This window comes from Diaphorina citri, unplaced genomic scaffold, assembly GCF_000475195.1.
Source record: "Diaphorina citri unplaced genomic scaffold, Diaci psyllid genome assembly version 1.1 scaffold1230, whole genome shotgun sequence".
Classification (NCBI taxonomy): domain Eukaryota; kingdom Metazoa; phylum Arthropoda; class Insecta; order Hemiptera; family Psyllidae; genus Diaphorina; species Diaphorina citri.
Window position 1 is genome coordinate 20506 of NW_007378659.1, and position 14683 is coordinate 35188.

A 14683-nucleotide genomic window follows, 5' to 3' on the forward strand; every position below is an offset into this window, starting at 1 on the left:
TCTTTCCTCTGTATTGGAACATTGATAGTTTTGACGTCTCCACTAACAATGAAAAATAAGATTGGGAGTTTTGACATCTCCACCAATAACAAATGACAACAGTGGGAGTATTGACATCTCCACTAATAATGAAAATTTGAAAAACAGAAAGTAAAAGGGTAATAAGATAGGGAGTTTTGACATCTCCACCAATAAGTAACAATATGAGTATATTTGGGAGTTTTGACATATTTGGATTATTTGGGAGTTTTGACATCTCCACTAATCTAATAAGTAACACTAACAATACAAGTATGTATTAGGAGTTGGTAACATTTGTAATTTTAAGAATCACTGTACTGTGGCTTAGCCAGCCCAAATCTGTAGCCCGGAAGGACAGATAGGGGAGTTGTCTTGGGCAGATACCCGTACTCAAACTAAGGACTTATCCCATTGCATTATCTCAAACACTTGTGTCTTATCTCGCTCTAAGCCTTCAATTCAGCTATTCAATGTACCATATTGATGGTAGACTCAGTAACTTTGTGAAGGTTCATTTTAAGTATCTAAATATGAAAATAACTTTTACTCTTCACTGGTTTGGAGTGTAATATATATAGCGGCACATATTACTTATGTCTCCAAACAACCAGTGAAGAGTAAAAGTTATTTTCATATTTAGATACTATTCAATGTACCATATCCATTTATATATGGCCATAGATACACCGTATTTATGTATCAGCATATTCAGTTATATATGTTTCTATCTACTTATGTACCTATCACCACAGTAATGTTTCTCAGTGGTTTGAATTCATTTGGATTTTTCCTCTCCTCAAAACATGTCCATATTTAGTCTAGATACACCGTATTTATGTATCAGCATATTCAGTTATATATGTTTCTATCTTATGTACCTATCACCACAGTAATGTTTCTCAGTGGTTTGAATTCATTTGGATTTTTCCTCTCCTCAAAACATGTCCATATTTAGTCAGAATTATTCAGCGGCACATATTACTTGTGTCTCCAAACATATTCCATAATGTTTAATGTCTCCAAACATAATAAATCTCACATTGCTTCCTAATAAAGATCTGGTTGAAGGTCCTTGAGTGTTTGTTTGTTTCAATTATTCGGGTAGTAAAATGTTATTAATGTTTTTTTTTTTTTTTTTTTTTTTTTTTTTTTTTTTTTTTTTCTTTTGGAGAGTAGAGCGCCTACTTTGTAAGTGCTAGGTCGCGGGATATCATTAAGATTCCGTCTCGGAACCAGGGCCGTATTTAAGGAGTAGGGGGGCGAGAGGAAAAAAATGCCGCTTTTCTAAAAAAAAAAAAAAAAGTTTTAAGAATAAGAACTATGTACATAGTATAGGTTCCTCTTTAAGTTATAGTGTACTCATTAAATAACAACCGAAAGTAAAAAGTTACCGGGTGTACTCACTTGAACCAGGACAGTACATGGGCCGCGTGGCCCCCATGTCGACACACCTGACACCAAGTGAACCACGCGCCGAACTCATTCAAATGAACCAAAGCTCCGGCCCGGGACCTAGCGGCCGAGTGGCGGCCATACAGGAGGGCTAAGGAGTCTGTATCGGAGGAGGAGCTATGGGCCTCGCTGGAGGTGTAGGAGGCCGAGGTGCCCATGTTGATGAGACACACTGCACACCGGGGCTGAGGCTTGCGACAGTGTGGACATGACGTGATCTGATGGACATGAAATAAAATCAATCAATCAGATCATTAACGCCAGAGAGTTTCTTGCTAATTTCTAGAGTGTTGTCCCAAGCAGACGATTGAATATCTTCCACGAGCTTTTCAAGGTCGAAGTCGATTTTTTCTTTTGTCTGCAAGGAAGCACTTAAATTAATTTTGCTTGCTAGGTCTAGTTTGAAACTTATCCAATCTGTCCTTTTACTAACTAGGACAGGGAGCAGTATAATCACTATTATTATTATTATTATTATTATTATTATTATTATTATTATTATTATTATTATTATTATTATTATTATTATTATTCGTCCCAAGCAGACGATTGAATATCTTCCACGAGCTTTTCAAGTTCGAAGTCGATTTCTTCTTTTGTCTGCAAGGAAGCACTTAAGTTAATTTTGCTTGCTAGGTCTAGTTTGAAACTTACCCAATCTGTCCTTTTACTAACTAGGACAGGGAGCAGTATAATAAGCACTATTATTATTAAGAACTATTATTATTTTCTATGTCTGACTTTATGACATCAATGTATCGAATGTATCGATTATCGATTTCTGGGTCTCCCTTTTGGTCTTGTTCCTTCCATTTTCATTTCATGATGACCAATATACTCGTAAACTCACCTTATGTTTGTTAGGAGAGGCAGCGTACTTGGCAGGTCCGGAGAATTTGTTCCCCGTGCCTCCTCCTCCCTTCTTCATGCCCTGGAGATAGGCAGAGATGCTTTTCTTGCAGAAGTTGCACGATATGAAGACTTGTTGGGGAGGAGGGCGGGAGGCGTTCACTAGAATGTCTAGCTTGGCTCGGTGCACCCACAGACGCCAAGAGTCTAGCAAGTTGCGGTAACTGAAAGAGAGAGAGAAAACAGATCTTTTTTTTACCTATCATTTTCTTATTCTTTTTTTACCATTTTCCACAAAAGGGTAGAAAAATGTGAATAATTAAAGCCAAAGAGAAGGGTAAAGTGGACACTGGGGGAACTAGAAACTGGGGAACTGTGTAAAAATTGCTAGGCTGTGTAGGTACAGCAAGTTGCGGTAACTGAAAGAGAAAAAAAAGAAGATCTTTTTTTTTACCTATCATTTTCTTATTCTTTTTTACCATTTTCCACAAAAGGGTAGAAAAATGTGAATATAATTAAAGCCAAAGAGAAGGGTAAAGTGGACACTGGGGGAACTAGAAACTGGGGAACTGTGTAAAAATTGCTAGGCTGTGTAGGTATACCGAGCAAAATTGTGCGATGTATCGTAAGAAAAATACGATACGGCCAGCCTAGTTAGCTTGGTTGGTAGCGCGTCTGTCTTTCAAGCGCTAGGCGGGTTCGATTTCCGCCAGGAGCGGATTTCATCCTCGACGGATAATGTTCGTTCTCGGCATGGCTGGCTTTCTCCTATCCTGTCTTCCTTCTCTCTTCGATTTCGGGACGATAAGACCTTAGCAGTTACAGTTCCCTCTGTCAAACCTCTTGGGGAAATAATCTTACCTATTGATCCAGTCTTGCAGAATAACATCCTCATGTATAAGATTGGTAGGAAATGATCTAACTACAATGAGGGACACGGTTTGTACATCGCCTGTATTGTCCAGGTGTTTTTGCAGTAGGGGAAGTGCCTCTTTACAAGAACCTAGGGGTGTAAAGAAAGAAATAAAGTAATAAAAGGGAATTTAATTGGGTATTACCTAACTAGGCATTGCCTCTTGCCCTTGGGATCAATTTAATTTGAAGAAATCATTTACTGATGAAATTTGTTTTGTTACTCCTCCTATTCCAAATAAAACATTGGAAAAAGGTACAATAGAAGAAGTGCATTTACCTGTTAGGAAATCACAAAATATTGATGGCTCAGAATTTATAGATCCCCTAGGGTTTAGCTTATTGTAAGTATCACAATGGATCTTGGACTTAAGATTAGTCAGGTTTGTAACTTAAGATAAGTCAGGTTTGTAACACAGGTTTACTGTTATGAGTTGGTTGCCCAAGGGCGTCCTAACTTCACCCGTTAATGCATGGCAATAATCTTGATATACCATTGGTAAAGCCAGCCACTCACTATCAGGTAGACCTGACAGGTACACCTGATCAGGTATACCTGACACCTGATGAGCTCACACACTATCAGGTAGACCTGACAGGTACGGCTGAAAAATAAACTCTCTCTTCTAAAATGCAGAGGTAGCTCTAAGTTCAGAGGTTGGATTCCAGAACAGGTAAGGTGGATATCGCCTTACCTGACTTTGTTTCACTGTCGGAGGAAGCAATGTGCAATATAGCTTCCCCTTTTAGAGATTCTCTACCATTGTACATGTGACATGTTTGGCAACAACGCCTATTTTTTTGCTGTCACATTGATCTTGGCACACTATAGTTAGGTGATTGTTTTGTGCTGACATTTGGTTTTGGCTACAAATTTTTTACAAGTGGATGCCCTTACCACTCAACCTTTGCTATTTCTTTAGCAAGGGAAATTTCAGGCTGGTATCCTCCCTGTTTAAAGTCTCCCAGGCAGACTGAGCTGTAAGCTAGTCTACTCCCTGTTTAAAGTCCCAGATTCTTGTCCTTCTCTTTCTACTCCGGTAAGATAATACTATACATTGTTATACGAGTAGTTCCCTCTATAAAACACCTAAAAAAAAAGTAAAGTTCACTAACCAATATGCTGTCATAGTTGTCGCCATCGGCCGTCAGGAAAGCAAAGATGGCCATGAGGTACGGATCCGTCAGTTGTTGCTTAGACTCCATGCAGGCCGACCGCCACAGGCCGCTATTCTGGGCCGAATAGCCGGCCAGTGCCATAGCTACTATGCTGAGGCGAGGGTTCGAGCCTGCTCCCCGGTTGAGAAGTTGGATTGCGCGGGTTAGATGAAGATAGAATGTGGCCAGAGCTGCACCGCGTGCGTACTCTTCTTCTACCTGAAAACGATTAAATGAGAACCCCCCAAATTTATGGTGAATTTCACCAATGATTTAATCAGAGATTTCACTAATGGGAGAATTTTCAATAATCCAAAAAGAAGTTTTTGATGACATAAACAGAAGCTTTTAAAAACTTCTCCTTTTTGGATCACTAAAAACTACATTTTGGATTAAAAACTCCTTTTTGATTATTCTACTTCCTTTTTGGAGCCCACTGCGTTCGCCATGTTCTCCCTCGAAATTTACTGTCGACTTTGGGAATCGAACCCGGGACGTTCTGCATGGCAAGTTCTTCTCTCACCTCCAGTTTCTCCAGTACAGACTCCAGCGGATTTTCCTTGTCCAGTTTCCATCCGCATAGATGTAGTGCTACATCTCTCTCTAGACTAGTGTACACTTTGACAGCAGCTTTCACATCTGTCCATTGAGTTTTCACACATTCCGATTTGGACATGTATGTGTTTCGGTCCAAACCTGAAACCCAGAAAGATGGCGTTTATTATTATTTTAACGTCACTGTCTCACTAGGAAACTGCTAATGCTGAGGTCCTTAGTTACGGGGTTTTTCCCTCCATTTAACAACCCACCTTACCTGGGATAAACCGGACGGGAATCGAACCCGCGACCTAGCACTTATAAGGCAGACGCGCTACTCTCTGCTAGGCAACCATGTTCTCGACAAAGCCTGTGATTGCGTGGAAGAACATCTTTAGGAGAATTCTGCCACATTAAATAAATTAAAAAATCCCTTGGACCCCGTTTCAACTTTTCGTGAGTTTTACACGATTTTTACTTTCCTTATCCTATAGGAAGGAAAGTAATGTAATCGGGTCAAAATTTCGATGGTCAGTTTTTAGTGTCAAAACACGTTTTGAGGTCCCTAGAGCCTAAATACAAAGTTTCAGCCATTGGTCCGTGTGTGTGTCTGTGTGTCCGTGTGTCCGTGTGTCTGTGTGTCTGTCTGTCTGTCTGTAAACAAAATATCTCGAGAACGACTAGAGACTTGAAATTTGGTATGTAGATGTCAAATGTGACAAGGATGTGACACGAAACTTTTGGTTAAGATCGGTGCAACAATTGGCGGCATTTTACTGCTTTTTGGCGGTTTTCGGTGTAATTTAACAATATCTCGGGAACGGTACAAGCTAGAGACTTGAAATTTGGTATGTAGTTCACAAATGGGAACGGTAAAAGCTAGAGACTTGAAATTTGGTATGTAGTTCACAAATGTGACAAGGATGCAACACAAAATGAAAAAAAACATCACAATTACGCCCCTGATTTGACAGTATCAAAACACGAAAAAGTAACTCATCACAGCTACACCTCTGATTTAACTGTACCAAATAGGAACCAAAACAAACCCAGTTCAACAGTAAACGAACATTAGTGATTAAATTACCTCTCGTAAAATCCTACCCATAAACAAACTCTCTGTTTTTGGTGGTTTTCAGCTATATCGACAAAACGGTTAGAGATATTGTAAAAGTTAGGGTAAAAGAACACTCAAATAAGCATCATTCTAGCGGACCTTCTCTAAAAAGTCCAGAGTCAAGATTGCACGTCGATTCGGTTTTTTTTTTATAGTTGAGTCATCAAGTTGGAACTTTAGCCAGGGAAGGTGAAAGTCAGAAGATATTGTGTGATCGAGAAATCAGAATCGAAATCGATCTATCTCCGGCTCTAGAAGTCGTAGAAGAAAAAGAAAAATTCCGTTGGTCCTCATTTTTCCTGCTCTAATCCTTTATATTCAAAGCAAAGCTTGATTGTGGGCGGATTTGGAGATCAGAGATGGCGCGGTGGTTTTTTAATCAATAGGTGGTTTTGGAAATTTTGATTTCTAAATATTGACTGTCGAATGTTGTGTCAGTCGATTTTACGACAGGTGTAAGTAAAATAGAACATGCCTTGCCTAAATTGTCAGAATAAGACTGAAAAGTCCATCTGAATAAGGAAATTAGTGCCAGCCTAGTTAGATTGGAGGGTAGCTCGTCTGCCTTGTAAGCGCTAGGTCGCGGGTTTGATCCCTGCCCAGGGCGGATTTGATCCTGAACACGTGAGGCTCTTTCTCGAAACGGCTGGCTTTTTCCTATTCTGTCTTCCTTTCTTCAATTTCGGGACTGTAAGACTTCCGTTCTTACAGTCCGCTCTGTCAATAAACTTCTTAGGGGAGAACACAGGAAATTCAGAAATTTATTACAATCTCATTTCCCCTCTTACCTCTGCTTCTTGTTTTCTCAATTTCCTTCAGAACTTTTCCTGCATGTTTCATAGACTACCTTCGATCTCGATTTCAGATAAATAGTTTTTTTTTTTAAAAAAAGAGGTTTGACAGAGGGAACTGTAACTGCTATGGTCTTATCGTCCCGAAATCGAAGAGAGAAAGAAGACAGCATTGCTGCGCTTGCCGGTATTTTGACCGCTTTTGGACAGATTTCGACCGCTTTTTGGCGGTTTCAGCTATAGCGACAAAACGGTTAGAGATATTGTAAAAGTTAGGGTAAAAGAACACTCAAATAAGCATCATTCAATAGGATAAGAAAAGTCGTGTGATGTTCACACCAGATTTTTTTTTTTTTAAAGATCGAGGGAACTGTAACAGCGGAGGTCTTATCGTTCCGAAATCGAACAGAGGACAGGATAGGAGAAAGCCAGCCGTTCCGAGAACGAACCTTATCTGTTTGGGATAACGTTTTCCTATGCGGGAACCGAACTCACGGCCTACCGCTTACAAGGCAACCTTCACGCTAACTAGGCCGGCCGTTTAACTTGATCAACTTTTAATTGGTGAATTACACAATTTTTGTGGCCAATTTGACGTCATTACTTGTGCAACTCCATTTCGTAAGAAAAGATCCCATTTTAATCGAATGTAGGTGTTGTATCAATTTCACATAGCGACACGATTTTATTCTGAACGACATCGACAAGTGAGGACGGGGTGTTACGTACCAAATACAGTTCGAATCCCAGGGTGTTTCAAATCCGCAATGTTGGGAATCACTTGATCGTCCACCAGCTTTCGACAGTAGCTCAACATACGCCAGACAGCTTTCAGATTATCATCGTCAGCTAGATTTCCATCTACAAGGCAACCTTCACGCCAACTAGCCCGGCCGTTTAACTTGATCAACTTTTAATTGGTGAATCACACAATTTTTGTGGCCAATTTGACGTCACTACTTGTGCACCTCCATTTCGTAAGAAAAGATCCCATTTTAATCGAATGTAGGTGTTGTATCAATTTCACATAGTTACTCAGAATACTCACAGTTACTCAGGCCTGAGTCTTAAAGCCACCAAATCTCAAGCTAAAATTCTATATACTCAGCTAAAAGAATTGTCGAAGGTGATATCATGAAATGACTATACAAACGTATACATCTCACAAGATGTGAATTAGTCATAGGCAGCAAGATCAAGGTATACTTATGATCCAAGTACCTAAACAAGTATACAGTATACACTTCGTACAGGTTTAGTTCTTGGTTCAGTGGATTAGAGCCTCTAGAATTCCCATACCCTTGACATACTACGATATACAATATACATAGTATAATGTGCCACTGTAGTAAACATCTCGACTAACCAAATAGTCAGGCCTGGATCTATGAAGTTAGGCTGGGATTCATAAATGAAATTGTCTTGATAAAAACATTAGATTTTTATCTGAATGGAATACATGGAGCCAATCCCAGAGTTGATATATCCATATCCCTGGGAGAACATGGCACGGTGTTCCAAGCAGAGGTATATGCCATTTGCCTGAGTCTTAAAGCCACCAAATCTCAAGCTAAAATTCTATATACTCAGCTAAAAGAATATTGTCGAAGGTGATATCATGAAATGACTATACAAACGTATACATCTCACAAGATGTGAATTAGTCATAGGCAGCAAGATCAAGGTATATCTACTTATGATCCAAGTACATAAACAAGTATAAGTATACACTTCGTACAGGTTTAGTTCTTGGTTCAGTGGATTAGAGCCTCTAGAATTCCCATACCCTTGACATACTACGATATAGTATAATGTGCCACTATATATAGTGGCACATTATATTATAGTAAACATCTCGACTAATCAAATAGTCAGGCCTGGATCTATGAAGTTGGGCTGGGATTCATAAATGAAATTGTCTTGATAAAAATATTAGATTTTTATCTGAATTTAATTTTTCAAATAAATACAAGTAATATGCCCATTGTTAAAACACAATCTCAAGTTAACAGCCTCATAAAGTGACACAAATCTTACTGTAGCTTGTCACAGTTATTAGTCATGTAATTGTGTCTAAATAAGGATATTGTAAAAGTTAGGGTAAAACAACACTCAAATAAGCATAATTCAATAGGATAAGGAAAGTCGTGTGATGTTCACACCAGATTTTTTTTTTTTCTCCTCCTATACCGTCTTCCTGCTTTCTTCGGGACACTTCAAAAAAGAAAAAAAAAACTATTCCAAAGACTCTCTTTTACTAAACTCGATATCCTCTTCTGGTTTCAGCCATGACGTCACCACCTCTCTGATTCTACACTCCGACTCTGATAACGCAATGTTAAGCTCGGACACCAGTGGTGTGGGTGGCCTCCTCCTATACCGTCTTTCTGCTTTCTTCGGGACAATAAGACCTTAGCAGTTACTGTTACCTCTATCAAAACCTCTTCAAAAAAGAAAAAAAAAAAACTATTCCAAAGACTCTCTTTTACTAAACTCGATATCCTCTTCTGATTTCAGCCATGACGTCACCACCTCTCTGATTCTACACTCCGACTCTGATAACGCAATGTTAAGCTCGGACACCAGTGGTGTGGGTGGCGGTCTACTTCAGCGGGCCGCCTCGTCTGGTGGCGGCATAGCGGCACGATTGGCGGCCCTACAACACAACGGACAGTCGGCTTGGCGGAAGAGAGTGCAGAAGGATGAGGTGGTCAAGATTAGCGCCACTAGTAGTATTAATGTGAGTTGAATAACTTAAGTTCTAATAATTAATTTTTGGTAGCGCGTCTGCCTTGTAAGCGCTAGGTCGCGGGTTCGATTTCCGCCCGAGGCGGATTTTATCCTGATGGGATAATGTTCGTTCTCGGAACGGCTGGCTTTCTCCTATCCTGTCTTACATAATTTAGATTACAAAAGAACAAAATGGTTAATAAATACCCTATTTTGAACTGATTTTGGGGTTGAAATAATAGAGGCTGAAATAATCGAGGTTCTACTGTGTAGGAAATGGTCACATTGGTCCGGCCTTATGTATTACTAGTGGTTGACCCGTCCTTTGTACGGGATCAGCGCGGCGTAAGAGGCATGACTTTGAAGTGCCGCCATTTTGAATCAGGATGGAATGTGATAATTTTAAATAGCCTATATCACCCTCAGTACTCTTCTTACCAACCACAAAAAATTTCATCAAAATTGGTCGAGCCGTTTTCTCGTGAAAAGGGAACAACAGGTTTATCAGCGTGACGGACAGACAGAATTTTTTCTAATGTGATTTTTTGGATCCTTGATGCACAAGAAGTAAAAATAACTAAAAATTTCACGGTTCTAAGCAATGTAGAGACAAAACTACAATTTTATTTATATAAATGCAGAATGACATTTTCTAACCCATCGTTTAATCCGTTTGCAGGTTTACCACTACACCGGTGAGTACGCCAACGTCATTGAGAAGTCCCGTGGTTCAGAAATAGCGCAACACATCATTGTTCAACATGATCTGGGCTGTACGGCATCGCATGTGTTCACCATATCTGATACACCCTGTAGATGGAGCAAGAAGTTCTGGCGAATACTGGGGGCTTCAGAAACTGAGGCGGAAACTCTGAGAGGTAATATTTTTTTTTTTTTTTTTTTTTTTTTCACCCTTTGGGCGAAGTTCTCAGTAGATATTTCAGATGCAAGTGTCATTGCCACACACGAATGGATATCTTACCATGACGTTCCATTGTTCTCCTTAGTGGGCAGAGTGGTGGACTTTGTGATTCTAATCGTGTAGGCTTTGTGACTCCAAGGATTTGTGAGGCTCTTTGATTTGTGAGCCAAAGATTAAAGCGATAACCCTTTCGGATAAAAGTGCTTATACTTGTATTGTTTTGTACAAAGCTTATGGTACCTGAGATCACTTATTACTTGTAGTTATTGTCTTGACTGTCCGTGTCTGTGAGACTGACACCCATATTTATGAACAAAATGCTGGCTCTTAAATTCGTGCTAAGCATAGTCTCAAGGCATTTGATTGGTCAATTTTGACTTGAGACTGATCTAAGAACGATCATTCTTGTTCATAAATACGAGTATTAGTGTACTTGAAGCCAGCGATTGTACGATGTTGTATGAACCCAATGTTCGTGGTTGGTGTCAGAATGGGTGACTGTTTGGTCACATTAAGTGCTGCTGGCTGTTTTGGAGTGTACTTGCCGAGGTGACAAGTGAGGACAAATATGTAGGTTGTTGATTTATCTTTTTTTTAGGTTCCAAGAGGACAATTTCATAGGGGTTTACCGTCACTGTATAACTGCTGTATTTTTAGTGACGGGGGGTTTCACCCTCCATTCGGCGACATACTCGCCTCCTCACATCCTCACTCACCCTAAGTGGGACCGAAAAAAGCCAGCACGCAATCTCCCAGATGGTCACCCATCCGGTTGCCAACCAAGGGCAACATTGCTTAACTTCAGTGATTCATGGGGAGCTGGTACATTCAACGTGCTGCCCGTTTCTCAGGGTTAAACCTGTCATGTTATAAACCATTGAACTTCAGGACAAGTGCATAGGCAGGTAGGTCTAACTGTAGGACATACATCTTGACTGACGGATGGTTCTTGGTTTGAATCCCATATTTGGTTTGTCATTTCATCTGATATCTCTCACGCATAAATAACTTCAAGACCATTCAGGAATGAATCGACAGTGCCTTGTTTTATGGATTGTTTATACTTGGATATCTTTGACGTATGGAAATGGATAAGCAATTAAGGATTGAAAATAACTCTTTACCCTTTTAAGGTTCCGTTAACCCACATTGTATTTGGGCTGTACTTATTCATACGAGTTTGAAGAACAGAATTGTTGGTAATTGGTATTGCCTGAATACATAAAACTTGAAATTCCCTTTAAAAACTGCTGGGCAGTTTAAATAATATCTCTCACGCATAAATAACTTCAAGACCATTCAGGAATGAATCGACAATGCCTTGTTTTATGGATTGTTCATACTTGGATATCTTTGACGTATGGAAATGGATTAGCAATTAAGGATTGAAAATAACTCTTTACCCTTTTAAGGTTCCGTTAACCCACATTGCATTTGGGCTGTACTTATTTATACAAGTTTGAAGAACAGAATTGTTGGTAATTGGTATTGCCTGAATACATAAAACTTGAAATTCCCTTTAAAAACTGCTGGGCAGTTTAAATATTGGAAAATACATACCCATGTTGGTAGGTACAGGTGAAAATTTAATATTGTAAACAAGACCCTATTTAAATTTTAAAATAAATTGATTAAAAATAATAGAAAGTAAAAAGGGAATTTAGCTTTTAACAAATGTAGCTCGGGATATGCCAGCTAAATCGATCGTCAACAAATCAAGCGTGTATTATTCTAATCTCTTCCTTCCTTTCTTCTAGTTTATTTTAATCTAACTCTAATGTGTATTAATGTTCTCCCCTCAATGAATGATTATCGAATGTATCGGGTTACATATCGAAATCAGAGGTTCTCAAAGTGGGTCTTTCTAATCTCTTCCTTCCTTTCTTCTAGTTTATTTTAAATCTAAGTCTAATGTGTATTAATGTTCTCCCCTCAATGAATGATTATCGAATGTATCGGGTTACATATCGAAATCAGAGGTTCTCAAAGTGGGTCAGAGAACCTACTTGGGCCCCCAGAGAACCCTTCGAAAGATGTTCATTCTTTCCTCTGTATTGGAACATTGATAGTTTTGACGTCTCCACTAACAATGAAAAATAAGATTGGGAGTTTTGACATCTCCACCAATAACAAATGACAACAGTGGGAGTATTGACATCTCCACTAATAATGAAAATTTGAAAAACAGAAAGTAAAAGGGTAATAAGATAGGGAGTTTTGACATCTCCACCAATAAGTAACAATATGAGTGTATTGGGAGTTTTGACATCTCCACCAATAACAAATGACAACAGTGGGAGTATTGACATCTCCACTAATAATGAAAATTTGAAAAACAGAAAGTAAAAGGGTAATAAGATAGGGAGTTTTGACATCTCCACCAATAAGTAACAATATGAGTGTATTGGGAGTTTTGACATCTCCACCAATAACAAATGACAACAGTGGGAGTATTGACATCTCCACTAATAATGAAAATTTGAAAAACAGAAAGTAAAAGGGTAATAAGATAGGGAGTTTTGACATCTCCACCAATAAGTAACAATATGAGTGTATTGGGAGTTTTGACATCTCCACCAATAACAAATGACAACAGTGGGAGTATTGACATCTCCACTAATAATGAAAATTTGAAAAACAGAAAGTAAAAGGGTAATAAGATAGGGAGTTTTGACATCTCCACCAATAAGTAACAATATGAGTGTATTGGGAGTTTTGACATCTCCACCAATAACAAATGACAACAGTGGGAGTATTGACATCTCCACTAATAATGAAAATTTGAAAAACAGAAAGTAAAAGGGTAATAAGATAGGGAGTTTTGACATCTCCACCAATAAGTAACAATATGAGTGTATTGGGAGTTTTGACATCTCCACCAATAACAAATGACAACAGTGGGAGTATTGACATCTCCACTAATAATGAAAATTTGAAAAACAGAAAGTAAAAGGGTAATAAGATAGGGAGTTTTGACATCTCCACCAATAAGTAACAATATGAGTGTATTGGGAGTTTTGACATCTCCACCAATAACAAATGACAACAGTGGGAGTATTGACATCTCCACTAATAATGAAAATTTGAAAAACAGAAAGTAAAAGGGTAATAAGATAGGGAGTTTTGACATCTCCACCAATAAGTAACAATATGAGTGTATTGGGAGTTTTGACATCTCCACCAATAACAAATGACAACAGTGGGAGTATTGACATCTCCACTAATAATGAAAATTTGAAAAACAGAAAGTAAAAGGGTAATAAGATAGGGAGTTTTGACATCTCCACCAATAAGTAACAATATGAGTGTATTGGGAGTTTTGACATCTCCACCAATAACAAATGACAACAGTGGGAGTATTGACATCTCCACTAATAATGAAAATTTGAAAAACAGAAAGTAAAAGGGTAATAAGATAGGGAGTTTTGACATCTCCACCAATAAGTAACAATATGAGTGTATTGGGAGTTTTGACATCTCCACCAATAACAAATGACAACAGTGGGAGTATTGACATCTCCACTAATAATGAAAATTTGAAAAACAGAAAGTAAAAGGGTAATAAGATAGGGAGTTTTGACATCTCCACCAATAAGTAACAATATGAGTAAACAAAGATAATTGGACGTGGAAGCATAAAGAATGAAAGAGTAAACGTTTTATCAGCCTTCCATTATTCCGTTATCAAACAAAGATCCATTGTCATTGCAGGAAATACGAAACACATTAGCATATCAGATGATTGTGATACTCCGACGTACTTCAGTATTGAAGTAAACTGGATTAGATTTGAATAAAGCATTGTATTTGCTTGATATGGCTACTGATTTGTTTTAAATATGAACAAATCAAGACAAGGCAGGTATTTTTACTTTCCTTATCCTATAGGAAGGAAAGTAATGTAATCGGTGGTCAGTTTTTAGTGTCAAAACACGTTTTGAGGTCCCTAGAGCCTAAATCCAAAGTTTCAGCCATTGGTCCGTGTGTGTGTCTGTCTGTAAACAAAATATCTCGGGAACGGTATAAGCTAGAGACTTGAAATTTGGTATGTAGTTCACAAATGTGACAAGGATGCAACACAAAATGTTTGGTTGAGATGGTTGCTGCGCTTGGCGGTATTTTGACCGCTTTTGGACAGATTTTGACCGTTTTTTTGGCGGTTTTCAGCTATAGCGACAAAACGATTAGAGATAT

The 14683-nt window shown here is 38.7% G+C and overlaps 2 protein-coding genes across 2 annotated transcripts in view; one reads left to right on the plus strand and one right to left on the minus strand.

The window, feature by feature from the left end:
• Nucleotides 1–1248: 1248 nt before the first annotated feature.
• Nucleotides 1249–7692, minus strand: LOC103514830 (GATOR complex protein MIOS-A-like). Its single transcript, XM_026827689.1, has 8 exons — nt 7567–7692; nt 4889–5088; nt 4351–4611; nt 3515–3542; nt 3184–3325; nt 2324–2546; nt 1426–1691; nt 1249–1305 (listed from the first exon to the last, which is right to left on the minus strand). Exons 1-8 carry the CDS (start codon nt 7652–7654, stop codon nt 1266–1268), a joined length of 1248 nt encoding a protein of 415 aa, XP_026683490.1. The 5' UTR covers nt 7655–7692; the 3' UTR covers nt 1249–1265.
• A 595-nt stretch (nt 7693–8287) lies between these two features.
• Nucleotides 8288–14683, plus strand: part of LOC103514831 — a 15443-nt gene continuing 9047 nt past the window's right edge. Inside the window, exons 1-3 of the mRNA XM_026827691.1 lie at nt 8288–8364; nt 9124–9174; nt 9355–9577. Coding sequence (XP_026683492.1) covers nt 8288–8364; nt 9124–9174; nt 9355–9577 — 351 coding nt within the window. The remainder of the gene's footprint in view (nt 8365–9123; nt 9175–9354; nt 9578–14683) is intronic.